Source organism: Numida meleagris, chromosome 1 (genome assembly GCF_002078875.1).
Source record: "Numida meleagris isolate 19003 breed g44 Domestic line chromosome 1, NumMel1.0, whole genome shotgun sequence".
Lineage (NCBI taxonomy): Eukaryota > Metazoa > Chordata > Aves > Galliformes > Numididae > Numida > Numida meleagris.
In genome coordinates this window covers 83,141,997-83,158,198 of record NC_034409.1, presented here as the reverse complement: position 1 = coordinate 83,158,198, position 16,202 = coordinate 83,141,997, and the positions used below count along the sequence as shown (strand labels likewise).

Here is a 16,202-nt window from a genome sequence, read left to right as displayed (position 1 = left end):
CCTTTATTTGAGTTTTACAAATCTCTGAAAAAATGAAGAAAAAAACAAGTGTAGCTTTTGAAATCTGTATTTTCTTGTTATTTCAGTTGAGTTCCAACAGGTAGAATGCATTGGCTTATTGAGCACAGTGTCTTTCTGGCAACAGAAAACGGAAAATCAGGGAGGGTGTTCTGTGTTTGCAGTTATCTGTCATATTTGTAAGCCTTTCAAGACATTAGTAAAAAAAGAATTTGCCAGTATGATATTAAACTTGTTAATATAATATATAGCACTGTAAAAAGAATCTTTGAATAATGTTAGTTGTCATAGGAACATCTATCCACATTAAAATAAATGATGAAGTGCAATTTCTGGCAACTAAATGCACACATAAAAAATGTATTGAGAAGCTATTGCTGGTAGTCCTTTTTCATTCTTTATGGAATTTATATGTGTAATTTGTTTCTAATCTTGCACAGTAACTTTTTTTCACAGGTTTATTTATAATAGTCAATTTTGCCAAATAAGATAATTGCTGGGGCACATGTCTCTATGGTATACATACTTTTCAACTGATTGTTACCATATACATTCAAAAATGTGAGAAGGCTGGATGGCATAACAAGTGCCTATAAAAAAACAAGGTCAATGCTGGTAGACAAATAATTAGATAAAAATACCTTCGCTACCTTATTTCTGAGGTGTTCAAATACAGTTTGAATGAAGATGAAAATTTAATTCACCTACATCTCAACCAGCAGTATAATTTTAACACTGAGAAGTATTTAGACTTTATTCATACTAAAGAGAGATTAGAAGGGAACAGTGAGAGACAGAAATGTTTAAATTTATAGTTTTTTCTTTTGAACTGTCATATTTATTACCGAAACCTTTGTTTGCTGTCCACTCAGCTTTACTAATGACCATCAGGAATTGGTCAGTTCTTAGTAAATTCTCCTTTCTTCGTTTCGCTGTTTTTCATACCTCAAGACTCTCTTTGTCAATTTCTGACTTATTGCACAGCATTCGTAGCTGGACAGGTATCCATGCAAAGCAGTAACTCCCAAATTTAGGCAGGGAGCTTGCTTTTGTAGTCCTGATTTAGTAAGTTAATTTCTTCATTGATTTTTTTTTTTTTACAATATGACTTCCTCATGGGACGCTGGGGGAGTGGATTAATATTCAAAGATAAAATGTGCTCAGTATTCTAACTGTAAACCAAATAATAACTGGGATGTGGTCTTATAAGAAAATAGAGTGCAAATTGGATGCTTAAAACCAAATTCTTTTCCCACAGTTCATGTAATTGGCAAATTCATTGTGTGTACTCCTTGTTCATCATTACTGTTGATAGTTTTCTTTCCACACTGGCATCTCAGCTTTGAGAGTGAAGTTACTCAAAGTTCTAAGTGTTCTTGGTTATGTTATGATCACTGTTTCCCCCCCCCACGTTCTCAGACCCCCAGACCAAAAGACAGCAATAAACTACCACAGGGCATACATACAGTCAAATTCAGTTTCTAAACTGGTTTTACATATCATAGCAACAATAATATTATAATTACTGTAATGATTATGGAGCTGATGAAAAATAGCTGCTAGGACCTCTTCATGTCTTAAGAAGGATGACAATATTGTGTGTATTTATCTTTGATTTGATTAGAAATGGACGGTTCAATTTTTCAGTAGGGAAAAGAAAAGGATGCAGGGTGGGTATAGGCTGTAAATCTCTTAATACCATAGCTGAAGCTGCCCCTGAAAAATTGGAGTGGCTTCTTTCCCTTTTTACTGGACATGACTGGACACAATATATGTCAGGAGGACATGAATTACATGTACATGGAACATTGTTACCAAAGGGTACATTTGTGAATCCTTCTAGTTGAGCTTGTCCTGCTGCTTTGCGTTACTTCCTCACAGAAGCAACAGTACCAGATTTTGCTGCTAGTTAACACCCCTTCATATATTCAGCCCAGTGTGGGCAGCCAATACTACCCCTGTAATAGAGGTTGTGGTTTTGTTTCAGGATAACACCTTTTCAGCTGAACGGCCTTCAGCAGATGAATCAACTGTCAGCAATACCTTGCCCTTTGACTTCACCAAACCAGATTCCACTTTATATAGCGAAGAGTCCAACGACAATGAAATCCGACCAAGACCAGAAAACCTGGGCTCTGAGGTCAGTCTGATACCTGAAGCTCCACTTTCCTCGGAGGCTGATGTCACATCTTTGCCAGATGGGCTGAATTTAGAGGATGGGAATCAGACTCCTGCTTTGGTCACTGTGCCAGTGATAGAGCATGATTCTGTGGACTCTCTGGAATGGCTTTCAGCTCCTGATTCTTCAGATGGTAAGTTAATGCCATTGACTGAAGTTTATGTTTGGATATCAGTGTTTCCAAATACTCACTAAAGGTATAGTTTACCAAAATGACTATTCAGAAAGGTCTATAAATTAGATATATTCCTCTAATTGTTTTTACCTTTACTGTGTACGTGTATCCAAGAACAAGACACTATGATAACATGCTTGTAACAGCCGATAACACCTGTTTGGCCCTCCAGCAACTTGTGTGTACAAGATACTTCTTTAATTGAGCACAAATATTTTCATATGGAGCATGTTTAGGTGATGCCATGCAGAGATAATTGATCTCTGAAATGGAGACAGTTATCAGGTAGTCTCTTAAGGACATGCTACACAGTAACTGTTCTATTGAGTACTCTGCATTCTTGATTTGGCTCATAGAATATCAGAATGAGAAGCGGAGAGGTCAACAGGAGTCCTTCAGACTTCAGCATGCAAAGATCAATGTATATACCACAGGAAACAATAATGAATGCCTATCTACAGGCAACAAAATGAAACATATTTTACTTTTTTGGTATAAGCAAAAACTAATTGGAAGCTCATTTTTATTTTTAGAATTTGGAGATACTGAACTATCTGATGACTTCCTTCTGCCTTCAAGTCCCCCTTCTCACACTGTGCCTGAAGAGCCTCCATCTACAGATGATTACACAGCTCCCCTGCTTTCTGCACCAACAGTGGCCTCCTCATCAGTCATAGAGACCGATATGAAAAGAACAGTGACTGCTGAGAAGGAAGAAGTAACTCAGGGTAGTCCTGTAGACAGTAGCAATGCACAGACTCGTGCAACAGAGAATCTGGAAGAAAGTCCTTTTCCCCTAGAAGTACACCCGGTGGAAGGTGAAACTGACATTTACCTTGGAGATAGAATTATATATGATGATGGATCTGGTTCAGCTTTTGATGGTTCAGGAAAAGGAATGGAAGCAAGTATTTGGCCTTGGGACGTGGCAACACTGGAACCTGTTTTCTTCCCTGGTCCTGATAGCTGGCTTGATGATGATAATGATTCTTTGTTAATCAGAACTGAAGATATTCCTGAAGGTCTGATCTTAGATTATATTCTTAACTCTAGGAATAAATTAGATGATGATCCTTCCAAAGAAGGATCAAAAGAAAATTTCCTCGATGAGTCTGAAATATTTCTCTTTCCAGAGACTACAACTCAGCAGGTACCTTTGCTACAGACTGAAGAACTGTCATCTGTGGAGCCATCTACACAGACGGAAATACCGAGTATGTATGATTCTTCTTTTGTTAAACCATCCTTTGTTTTGGAGCCATTGGAGGACTATTCCTTTGTAGACCTGCCAACTGGAGAAGATCCTTTGTTACCACACAGTACAGATCTGTCTGTTGAAGACAGTCTCCTCACATCTACAGTAACTCCCAGTATGGAGGATAGTCTCCTTATATCGACCGTAGCCCTCAGCGTAGAACAACCAGAAGAGTCCAGTGTAGGTCAGGAAATCATTTCTGAAGCAGTTGAACATCAAAATGATGACAGGCCAACAGCAGAAGATTTATTCAGAGCAGGGCAGTCAAACATAGCTGAAGCTGCTACAAGGGGTTACTTGGACAAAAGCTCTTTGGAAACTGTTCTGACTGCGGAACCTTTCGAGGTAAGCACTGATACTTCCACAGAAGAGCAGCAAAATGTAGATTCAACATTGGCAGGTCGAGACACTGGGTTGTCAATAAAGAAACCAGCTGGTGTTTGGCCTACTGACAAAGTTTTAGAGAAGACATTAGATCAGACAGTACAATCAGCAATGCCAACTGCAGCTCAAGTTTCAACTTCAGTTCCTTTAATAGATCAAGGCACTGCTCTAGAGGGCTTTGCTGGACAGGATGGTACAGACTATGGCACACATGTTTCCATGAGCATCAGCACCATTCTGAACTCCTATGTAACTGTAACAACAGACACTGTTGAGCTTCCATCCCATCTCCCTCCCATGGCATCCACAGTGTCATCATCTGTGGTGACCTCAGCAAAGCTGGGAGATGAAACAACAAGAGTCCTGGATGTTTCAGTGGACCTGGATCATGTGAGCATGGTCAGCTTTTCTCCTGAGCCTAGTGAAGAGGCAAAGAGCATGACTGACAGTCACATGGAGCTAACTACCCATGCCCACTCCACAGAGATGGCCGGCGTGGCTTGGCCCACACATGAAAATCACAATAGCACTCCTGTTCCATCACGAGCTTTAGTTGTGTTTTTCAGTCTTCGGGTTACCAATATGATGTTTTCAGAAGACCTGTTCAATAAAAATTCACCTGAATATAAAGCATTAGAGCAACGATTCTTGGAACTGGTAAGTGTAATTTCTGTGCTAAATATACACTACCATAGATAGAAATTGCTGGTAGTTAAGAGTAGGTCTGCTCTCCTTTGCAGAGAGTAATTAAGACTGGTGCTTCCAGGTATTACATGTGTCCCTCTCCAGGAAAATATTATCTGGAAATGTGGGGAGAGGGACATTTTCTGTTGTTTTTTTTGTTTGTTTGTTTGTTTTTATTGTCAGTAATCTCTCTAAATCTAATCATCTCATTATCTTAATTTTCTAGTGATATTGGCCAGATGTTCTGCTGGTGTCAGTAGATGCAGCAAATGTAGCTTAATTCAGTATGATGCTTCCTTCAATTGCTTGCGGAGTGCTCTGGATTTACTCTATGGGGAGAGAAGAAGTAAATACATTGACACTGTTGGGAGATAGCCTTTCTGCAACTCATTCAATCCACCCCGAGTAAGAAGCAGTTTAGGGAAGTAAGATGTTTGTAAATGGACTGATCTCTTAAATAGCCAGTAGCTAGCAAAGCCTCACAGAAGTAGTACAGCAACAATTATCAAATTTTAACCTGAAAATTCTCTTCTCCTGAGTGTAATGAGTATTTTCCTATGGGAGATGGAGGGAACAAAGGAGGGGGGGGGGTAATATGCTTGAGAGAAATACCCTTTGAAATGACATGTATTTGTGTTGCTTAGGACAAGGGAGAACACCAACTACATCCCTGTGACTGTGTGTCTTACTTGTAGATTAGGAACTGTCTGCAAATTGATATTTGGTGTGAAGTACTCAGAACCCCAGCAAGCTGTCAGCATGGGCCTCAATTGGGAAGAGTTTTAATACCCTTGTCATGGGATTTGGATAAACTAATTCAGATTCCCACTGCCTGATGCAATACCAGCTGGCTTGAGTATAGATTCAAAGATTCAGCTTTTCTGTCATTGTCCCTTGTGCTGCAGCTGGTGCCATACCTCCAGTCAAATCTAACGGGCTTCCAGAATCTGGAAATCCTGAACTTCAGAAATGGCAGCATTGTGGTGAACAGTCGAATGAAATTTGCCAAACCTGTGCCTCGAAACGTCACCAACGCTGTGTACATGATCCTGGAAGACTTCTGCAACACTGCATATCATACCATGAACCTAGCCATTGATAAATACTCTCTGGATGTGGAATCAGGTAAAGATGGCAGGGAAGTACAGTTTTGAATCAAGGGATTTTGCTTTTACAACCTACTTAGTATCCCAGCAGCTCAGGGATTTCCCACTGCTTTTCAAAGGCTGGGCTTTTCTAAAGCCCAGGACAGACTTTCACAGAGTTAAAGTAAAATCTGTTACGGGCCTAAAGAGAGGAACAGCAAAATGGGACCCAGACTGAGCAAACAAATAGGGGTCTGTAAGGAAATATGGGATTCAAACTGGCTTATATAATTGCCATTGCACTTGCATTGAGGAGTTGGAGGAGGATTGGTCAGCAGGAACAGTGGTGCCCATCTCTATTGTGCTGACTTTCACATGTGGTTTGAACTTCTCCATGTGGCTACTGCCATGAGTGGTAGCTGTGAGGTATCTACACAGAAAATGGTTGCGGATTTACTCTTATAGTCATGGCTTGATTGCAGTAAAGAGTAGCTGGCCCTCTTTGTCCCTTTGTGATACAGGGAACTTTCTTCGCTGTCCAAGTTAGCCAGTAATGTATCATAAAAGCAACCTGGAAACAGTTCCTGTGTTAAATAACACTGATCCTCTGATAAAGGCAGCTGTGCTTCCGAGGAAGTTCTGCTATAAATGCGGTCTATGTACCATGGAAAATCTTGTGATATTGATATCTTAAGCTTGATATGCAAGACATCAGATATACGGCAAGCTTGTGTTCCTTGCAGACAAAGGCAAATCACCTCACAGGTAGGGACTGAGTGCCTGAAGTCCCCTTCCCCTTCTCTGCATGCTGCCTATATTTTCTGTGACAAGTAGTACTGGAGATCAGCTGTGTTTTACTCATTTAAGAAATATAGTTCCAACAGAGAGAGAACATCTGAGGTACAGCGTGTTCCAGTAAGAAAAAGAACACTTCTTATGCTTGCCTTTTCAGTTGGCTTGCTGGCTGGTCTTAGCCATACCACTTACATGCACTGTGCAGAGGAACACTTCCTAGCGCTTGTTCACCTTAGCAGAACTCTTTGAAACTCAGGAAAGACACCTGCTGCATTTTTGCAGATTATTTTAACTAAGACGTCATTTGAAAAAATGGCAACAGCACTCTGCCTTAGGTAATGTTCTCTTCTATTACTAATACTTTCTGCTTTGGGTGTTCCCAGGCGAGCAAGCAGATCCCTGCAAGTTCCAGGCCTGCAACGAGTTCTCTGAATGCTTAGTAAATCGCTGGAGTGGGGAAGCTGAGTGCGTCTGCAATCCTGGCTACCTGAGCATCGACGGGCTGCCCTGCAATAGCATTTGTGATCTGCAACCCAACTTCTGCCTGAATGATGGCAAGTGCGACATCAGCCCTGGGCAAGGGGCCATATGTAGGTAGGTCGTCTTCTATTTGATGCATGTGCATTCCTCTGTCCTAGCATTCCATGGGATGTGTGCAAAATTCCCTAAGATAATGGGTAACAGCTGAGATGCTAGTGATGATCAATCATGTAATGCTGTTGAGTGGAGGTCCCAACTTTAATGTTAGTTTTCTTAAGTTCAAAAATGTGACAGTAACAAATTTCTTCAATAGAACAGAAATACCAGGAAGTAAAGCTTTCTACAAAGTAGCAGTCGTGCATACTGAGTTGTCCACTTTAGTTTCTTTGAATTTGAGGACAGAATTCCCTCCAGAAGCTTTTCTAAGTAGCGAAGTGTTAGATAATGTCATAAAACGTATTAGTTGACTCCAACACAAAAATATGGATTTGAAAGGCATCCTCATGTAGCATAGACGTATTAAATATGGTGCTCCTAGTTAAGAAAAAGGTCCAAAAGTATAGAAAGCATTGGTAACTTGGGAAAAATTGCGTGGCTCAGATGAAAATCAAGACACTCATGCCTGGGTCAATATTTTTGCTTTTTGAGGTTCATATGTGTTTGAACAGATGTCTGTATTTTATAGGTAATTGAAATGGCTTATTGAAAGGCACTGATGAATTGATGTGCTCTCTGATACTGCGCTAATTTTTTCCCCTTTTTAGCAATGGAACAATCTGTTTTTAATAATTAAGTACACATACCAACAAAAGGTAGAATTCATTTTAAAAAATGATAGCTACAACTAGTTATAATTTATATTATTTCAGGTGATTTTATTTTAGCAAAGCTTACTTAGAACTTTAAAGGAGTTAATCTTAGGGGCTTAGCAGCTAACGGGAGAAACAATGAAATGTTTTTTTTACGATATGAAAACAGTTACTTTCACAGATGTAGTATAAATTTTATCATATTTGTATAATAGTGCTAACAGGAAACACATGTACTCAGGTATGCTCTGGCCAGTGTTTAGGAAGAACTTTTTGAAAAGGTTTAAGTATCAGTTACTGCTTTTGGAAACTATTTCAGATATTTAGGTCAAAAGACTTAAATTACTGATGTTTTCTATTAATGAGGCTCACTGCTGTGAGTGGTTGTAATTCCTTGAGATTTTAGAGAAAAATGCCCCAGAAACATGCAATGCAATATATTGTTTTTACTGGTATATTTTAAGTAAGTTTGTATATTTTAAAAGTCTGTATTAGCTAAAGCTTTCATATTCAGAACTGTAGCAAAGCAGAAATAATGAATGCTCATTAAGGAAGCAATTCCAAAGATTCAGTCTTGAGAGAAAGCTTCTTTCTAGACATTTGTTTTATGTATTTAACTAACCATTGCAGAGCTTATACACTATAAGCATTCTGCTCATTTAACACACCCTCATGTGTATTTGCAGTACAATAGCCTTAAAAAGATTGTTATCTACCTTTGTGGTGTTACATTACCTGTGAGGCTCTATCAATGCATGAGTTTTTATTTAGTCTAAACATTTCAGTTGTAGCGCATCACAGGATACTCTAAAGAGCAAGTTTGCCATCACAAATGCATTATCCTTTTCTTATTCTACCTGTCTTCACTCAATTCAGCGATACCAAAAGGCTGTTGCCAATAATAATAAAAAAAAAGTTGGTGCTGAAACTTGCAAAGGTATTTATTTGTTATGGTAACTTAACTGAGGATATGTCACAAGAAGAAATTAAATACATTTATATTAATCAAAGGTGCAGATTTTGTTTGTGTTTAATTTCCCAGCCTTTCTCTTTTGCAGGTGTCGCGTAGGAGAGAACTGGTGGTACAGAGGGGAGCACTGTGAAGAATATGTGTCTGAGCCACTGGTCGTGGGTATTGCCATTGCTTCTGTGGCAGGATTCCTTCTGGTGGCATCTGCTGTCATCTTCTTCTTGGCAAGAACCCTTCGAGACCAGTACACAAAGAGTGACACCGAGGACTCTCAGGGGTATGTGACACCATCTAATGTTACAAAACACATCTGCCACAGTAAGGATAATTCCGTCCTAAGTCTTGTATCATGCAGCTGACCAGCAGCAGGGTTTACGCGCACCTCCAAATGCCAGGCTTCCTTAGTCTGTCTGCTGCCATTCTGGGCTGCAGAGAAGCTCACTGTTTGTTCATTGCTCCCCCAGGCAGGGTGACAGCCTCTCGTCCATTGAGAACGCAGTTAAATACAACCCCATGTATGAAAGTGATACGACTGGCTACAGCCATTATTATCGCAGATACCCTCAGCTAACGTCCTACAGTTCTACCAGTGCAGAGACATCCACCGACTACAGCAGTGAAGAGATAAGGCACATTTATGAAAACAGTGAGCTTACTAAGGAGGTAAATGACCTTGTTTTCATAATGCCATCGAAAAGATCTTGTGAAAAATAAGCTTATTTAACAATTGCAATTTGAGGCCTCGATCTTTCTCAAGAGTCTATGCTCTAGATAGATAAGTCACAACTAGAGCTGCTGCAACTATTTGAGAGAGCAAGCAGGGAAAGAAATCCTTTCCATCAGGTATACGGAAAGGCATTGGTGTGTTCTGACTTGTAATGAATTTCACGTGATAAAAGAGCTGACTGCTTAAGTAACTGCACAGGGGCTGCGGTGGTTTGCTTTAGTGCTAGACACGACCTTTAGCTTTTGATGCCAACTGATTTATGTGAGATTCATTAATACAGAAAAACCTGGAACCTCCTGGCCTTTTAATACAGGGTTTTTAAAGCTTAGTTCTTACTATAACCTGCAAGTTAGATCATACTGTCCTCCTACCTTGTTGTATATGTGGTATCCAGGATTCCCTGAAGAGGAGAGAGGATTTATATCCAGGAGCAAGCCACAGATCCTTAAGCAATCGTGAGAGGTGTGAATCCAGCCTGTAGCCAGGGTTGTGGAGAAAGTATCTGTGAGAGAGAAATGGTTCTGTTCAAGCCAGCTGAAATGTCACATTCTATCCAAACCCTGATTTTAACAGTAAAACATTACTAGATTCCAAAGCTGAAGTGCTCCACTTTTAAAAATAGCACGAAGAATTTTAGTCCTGGACCATCCAATTTCAAGGTCTACTCATTGAAATAGCAAAGGATATGAGTTTTATTTTCCAAGAAAAAGAAATAAATAGTTTCAGTAGTATTCTAATTTCTGTTATGTACCTAAAATTGTCTTTCTTGTATTCTAGGAAATTCAGGACAGGATTCGAATTATAGAGCTCTACGCTAAGGACCGTCAGTTTGCAGAGTTTGTTAGGCAGCATCAAATGTGAGTGAAATATCTTGTCTGCATAATTCCATTGATGTTTTCTCACGTAACCTTTACTACATGACTGTTCTTCATAGGAAGGGTCTGGAAATGCTGGAGTGCTAGAAGTTAAGATTTCAGTGCTTTCTGAAGAGGCTCAATGCTTTTAAAGTACTTAACTTAATCACTGTCACAAGTAGGCAGCTATGTTAAAAGCGGTGAAGAGGAATCCCACTTTTAATGGGTGTCAGAGAATCACTGACATCAATTCAGTCCTGAAACCACAAATAGAACCTTCTTAACTCTTATTGTAGTTGCGGCTGCTACCTGTTTTATTTAGAAGAGAAATTTTAAAAGCATGTTAGTTCATCTTGAGTTCACAGGGCTTGACTTGGCAGCTGACCCAGCAGGTCACTAGTACAATGCTGCCGTCTGATATTGTTATCAGAATAGAAGGTGTACAATTCTGAACAGTTAACCAAGCTGAGTTGTGTGCTTTGGTGAAAGTCAAGCATGGAAAAGTCTATCAAGTAATTAACTCATTCACTCTCCTACAAACTGTATTCTCACTGTAGCAATAAGAAAATCACAGATAGCTCTGTTCATTTGAAAGATACTGAAGTGCAGTTCCTTGGGATCAGGTTAAAAACAGCTACAGTAGCAAAATCCTTGTGTTCCAAAATCATCAACTACAGTTTTGTTTTGTTTCTTAATTGAAAATAACTGCAGTTCACATTTTTCCATGTCACTTGTTCATATTTTCATCTTGAGACAGATCAGCTTCTAAATTTTCCACAGCTGGAAAATAGAAAGGGCTGCCTCATATAAGCCTTGAATTCAAAGCCTGAAAGAGACTAACTTAATCATTGCTTCTCTGTTTTTCATTTCAGGAAGCTGCTTTAAGAAAAAAAAGAAGTCAGTAGAGAGCACGTGGGAGATAAAGACTACCTTGTTGCCATAGTAATGGGCTCAGATGTGACTGCAAAGTTACTTATAGTCTTAACATTGCATGGATGGATACAGATGTTTTCTAAATGAATGGCTGAAATGTACTGATGTCTGTTTATCTCAATTACCTCTGGCTTCTCTGCATAAAGTGACATTTTTAAGAGGTGATCAGAAGTGGCAGAGGTTATGAAAGTTCATTTTTCATTAACTCTGAAATGGACAGTGAAAATTTGTATACCAAGGCAAAAAAAAATCTCCTCAGAAAAGAGAAGATACGTGCACAAACTAAAAATAAAAGGCACCTTTAAAACCCTGTCTGGCATTTATCCCCTCACTGGAGTCTACTGTAGTGAATTCACAAGTACAGAGCACTAGTGGAAAGAATGTGGTTTGCATGTGAATGGTTTGTAGGAGAGAAGCACCGTGATAGAACGGTGTTAGCATTATTCTAAAGCATTCCCAACATAAACACAAACATAACCTCATCGGAAAAGCTGTTATTTTATACAGCTGCCTAATTAAACTTTTGCTACCTGGCTTTAGCAAAACAGCACAATGTTGAGGCTGCAGCCCTCTGAAATGCTCTCCCCACACAGTAAGTGTCACCGCTGGCTTGCAGTGGCCACATCTGGTGCCTGAGCACAGCAGGGCACTCCTTCTGCAATAGTGTTATAATGTCACGATGGTTGGCACTCCAGCTATTCCTGACAGAGACACAAGCAGGGGCACAGAAGGCCTTCTATCACACAGATGTTGTGCTTAAGTGACTAACATTGACTTTTTTGTATGTAGGCAATTTGTTGTTAAAGATGAATTGTTTATTTGTTGTGTATTTCCTTACCAGCTTATTTTCAGAATGGATTTAATTGCTGAAATAGAAAGATGAGTAGGTTAATGATGAAATACTACAGTGATGTTTGTGCCCATCTTTTTAAAAACCATAGTTAGTGTTTACTCAGTGTTGAATTCAGCCAACTATTAGTTACATTTTCTCTGAACTGGGCAATACTGACCTGCCATGAACTGTGTTTCAAAATCAAGCTGTGGTATTTGTATGCATACATATTTGGTGAATGGCAATAGTTTCTTAAGGGGAAGGGAAAACGTCAGACTCATCTCAGCCTGGGTAGTCTTTCTAAAGCAGCAGCAGCCTTCCTGAAGCATTTCAACGTAACTGAATTGATACTGGGACCTCACAAGGTACAGAAACTGCATTTTATCTTGAAGTTACGAAGAGAGCTTTGACTACCTGTTCAGGTATGTGGGAGCTCTGGTTAGACACAACATTTGTGTTAAGGCACTAACACTGCAGTCAGGGCGAGGGCACTAAGTCTACAGTAGCTTCTACCTGCAAACAAGTCCAAGCTGCTTGTTGTCTTCACAAAGATAATTGTAGCTCTCTGCCCACATGTGCCAACAGCCACACAATACTTTTAAAAGTTCAGTGTTAGTGAGAATTACTTACTTGTCTATAGGCTGCTTTATCTAAGCAAGTAAAGATTTCAGTCCAATTCCTCTATGTGTTCTGGAGAACGTTGCTGGATCGCTTGCATGGTATCTTTCTGCCTTGAGGGGAGGTGAATGGTTAGCAGAGCCACAAATCTGTCAAAGAAAGGATTACAGAAATCACTGCAAGCCCAACTAACACAAGGCAGTGGAAGGTAATATGGTGCAGCTTAATATCGTTGTGAGCAGGTGTTACAAGACAGAGGTGACGCTGTGTGACTCAGTGCTCTTAGAGTGGCTGGGATCAGGCACGTCTTAATGGTACTCAACTATCTGCTGGGCATGTGGTATTTCAGTGTATATACAGTGTATCTTTCCTGTTTGCATGTGTATACCTATAAGCGTAACGATATTTTCACTACAATAAAATACAATTTCCAAAATGCTTTTTCTAGAAAATTGATGATGTGGAGACTGTAAATTTGGCATGAAGAAACAAGGTATCTTAGCCATGAGGAGATGTGCACGCAGTGGCAGAAAGTTTGAGAACTGACTTTTTTAAAAACTGAGTTGTTTAAGCTGTTGAGCTCACTGCTAGCACAAGTGCCAAGCATCATTCTTTATCACTTACAGGGCTATATTCTGAAAATTCATGCTGCAAAACACGTAATGGAGGGCTTTGCTTTCTACTGTGACCTTTGCCCACTGTAAAGCTGTTTTGGCTCTAATCAAAGAACCAAACCATGTTGTTACTGAGAGGATCCTGATGTTTTAAAAACAAAAACAAAGGACCTCTCCTCCTTCAGACTCCTCGCATGAACTCTTTGATGATGCATCTCACAATACGTCATGAAGGACCTAATGATCTGTCCTGTTTTAAAAAGTTTCCCAATCAAAGGCAGAGACAAAACCCTCTAAATATCCTCATAAAAACAAACCATGCTCTGTATAAAAATCTGTCAGTACTTGCTATTAATTAACATGAAATTTTTCACTTGTGGAAACTCAAAAAGCGCAGGTTGGAATGGCAGGTTAATTTAAGAGCATGCATAAAGGCAGTTTTTGTTTGCTTATTGTGGCTTGTGCTGACCACCCCAAGCCTGCAGGCTTGAAACAGGTGAAAACACAGCCCTGCACAACACTGCCAGCTACCCCCTCACAGAGGCTCTCAAACAGTAGCCACACACTTCAGGTCTGCAAAAAGCACTGGGAGTAAGCTCAGCTTTTACCAGTCAAGCCTATCACTCACATCCCTGATCAGACCTGCAGGAATGGGTCCTTGATGAGGGAGGCAGCACGAGGAACAGGAGAGAACTCTGAGCTCTTTCCCACCCTGTGTCTGTGGGTGGCAGGGATGTGAAGGTGCTACAGCTGCACAGCAGGGACAGGTATCTTCTCCTGGCAAAGCAAAAACCTAAAGCCAATACATTTGTAAGCGCTTCAGGACAGACACAGGCTGACTTTGCACAGTATAGAGTGTTGTTACTGTTTAAATATTTGTAGTTATGCACAGCAACTTTTGGTGCTTTCTGGTTACTCAAAGTGTGCTACAGCAGTAGCGGCAGTTCCGCCTTATCTTTCCACTGCTTGATCCTGTTTGGGAACAGCAGGCTGATGTTCTACATAACATCCATCCATTTCCTTCAGTTTCTCAAATGAAAAAAACAAACAAATCCAAAGCTGTTTCTGGGACAGGAAAGGCATTTTTTTCATCTGCCATTCCAAGCTAGGAAGTTTTGTTTTTGCCACATTCAACGCTAGCTGGCTCTCCTGCTCCAGATTATGAATGACTCAAGGAATTTCAGCTTACTTCCCATCATCTTGGGCTCTCCCTTGCTGCCTGTCACCCTCCCTCTCTGCTGCTTCACCCCTGCACTTTGCAGTGGGAAACACTCTTGCAGCAGGCAGCTCTGGTTGGGGGATAGCAGAAGGTTGTAGGACTGAAAGTGACAGCTCGCCTGAGGTACTGCTGCTGTTCAGGAACAGCTGAACACCATTTCCAAACCTGTGCTTTTAGTTTTCCTGTGTTTTCAATTCAACATGAAGACAGATTTCAAATCTTTTTCTTTCAGGATGAAAAATATCCCCAGTGCTGGAATTTTATGGAACACATGCCAATTTATTTTTTGAAAAATCAATTTTGCTGTCAGCACATTTAATGACTATGTTAATGTGTTTATTAAATATATAGGTCACAGTCAGCTACAATTGACGCCTGCCCTTTTCTTAAGGAGATCCCTTCACCAGGTGGTGTCATTTATACAACCCAAACAACAACAACTACAATCTGTCTTGAATCAGAGGAGGTGGAAATGTTAGCCAAAAGTCTCCTATTAAACACAAATCAGAGTTAGTGTTAACTGGAGTTGTGATTGCATCTCCACAGCTGATTACCAGATGGGGAAACTATGCCTTTCTGGAAAGGCTGACCTAGTTTGAACAGAAATGAAAGCAGTAACGATAATGGATACAGCCATACGTCAAGGCTTTATGCAGTAATGCGGGCAAGCCACTGGATGAAAGAGGGCAAGAGCAAGGGCAGTCCAGGCAGTGTGCATACAAGCAGTCCCTAGAGGATTACACAGCGACTGAATGACCTCTCATCCCAGAGCGGAAGAGAATGCAAAGTGCTTCCAGTAGCGGCATGGAGCTCAAGCCTCCTTAGTATGACCTACAGGTAACTGCTGGCTGTGGTCCTTCCCCACAGCCCAGTCACCTGTTCAGTATAGGAGTGTCCGTGGTTCCCTTCCCTGGTTCCAGATGGTGTATTAGCAGCTTTTGATCCACAAAAATGCTTTATATGGTTCCCCAGTAAACCACAGATTGCTGCATAGCATTTTTTTTCTTTTTGTCATTTCTTAAAGTTCTGATTAAAATCAGCAACAGCAACAACAAAAAGCCATCTTCCCACAGCTACTTTTTTAGTGCTTGCTTTCTGTCTGCTCCTCTAGGCATGGTTGGAAACCCACAGCCAGCCTTGGTGGGAACACAGTGTGGTTCAGGAGAGCTCCTCCAAGAGATCTCACTGTGCCCATCTCCCTGCCACATTAGCATTTACAATGACAGCTCCTTTTGCCTGCGTTACAGACATCAAACCAGCCAACGCACCCCCTGTGAAACATCCTCCCAAGGCTTGCAGTGAGAAGACACGCGAAGGCTGACCTTTCAGAATAGTCCAACGTCTTGTATTATGCACACAGCTCTGGATGGGAGCTGTCATGTATAGTGCCAACACTGAATACACTGAGCTAACAGAAAGCAGAATTAGTGGGCAGCTGACAAAGTAGACTGACTTTGGGGCCATCTCTTAGGACACCACATGATTCCACTGATTTTTAAAAGGGTAAACCACAGAAGGTTTTGCACTTACCTGCCAAAAAAAAGGAAAAACAAAGCTGCTGGTAAGGAATT

At 40.5% G+C, this 16,202-nt stretch overlaps 1 protein-coding gene across 5 annotated transcripts in view; it reads left to right on the top strand.

Annotated features, from left to right (window-relative positions):
* IMPG2 (interphotoreceptor matrix proteoglycan 2) overlaps window positions 1-12,248 on the top strand; it is a 53,925-nt gene extending 41,677 nt beyond the window's left edge. For 3 of the 5 annotated variants that reach the window (XM_021400104.1, XM_021400088.1, XM_021400095.1), the window contains 8 exons: window positions 2,006-2,330; window positions 2,906-4,668; window positions 5,601-5,820; window positions 6,959-7,169; window positions 8,923-9,111; window positions 9,299-9,497; window positions 10,339-10,418; window positions 11,288-12,248. In XM_021400104.1, the coding sequence (XP_021255779.1) occupies window positions 2,006-2,330; window positions 2,906-4,668; window positions 5,601-5,820; window positions 6,959-7,169; window positions 8,923-9,111; window positions 9,299-9,497; window positions 10,339-10,418; window positions 11,288-11,300 (3,000 nt within the window). In that variant the 3' untranslated portion in view covers window positions 11,301-12,248. The remainder of the gene's footprint in view (window positions 1-2,005; window positions 2,331-2,905; window positions 4,669-5,600; window positions 5,821-6,958; window positions 7,170-8,922; window positions 9,112-9,298; window positions 9,498-10,338; window positions 10,419-11,287) is intronic. The other 2 variants (XM_021400113.1, XR_002439747.1) reach the window with 2 other exon arrangements.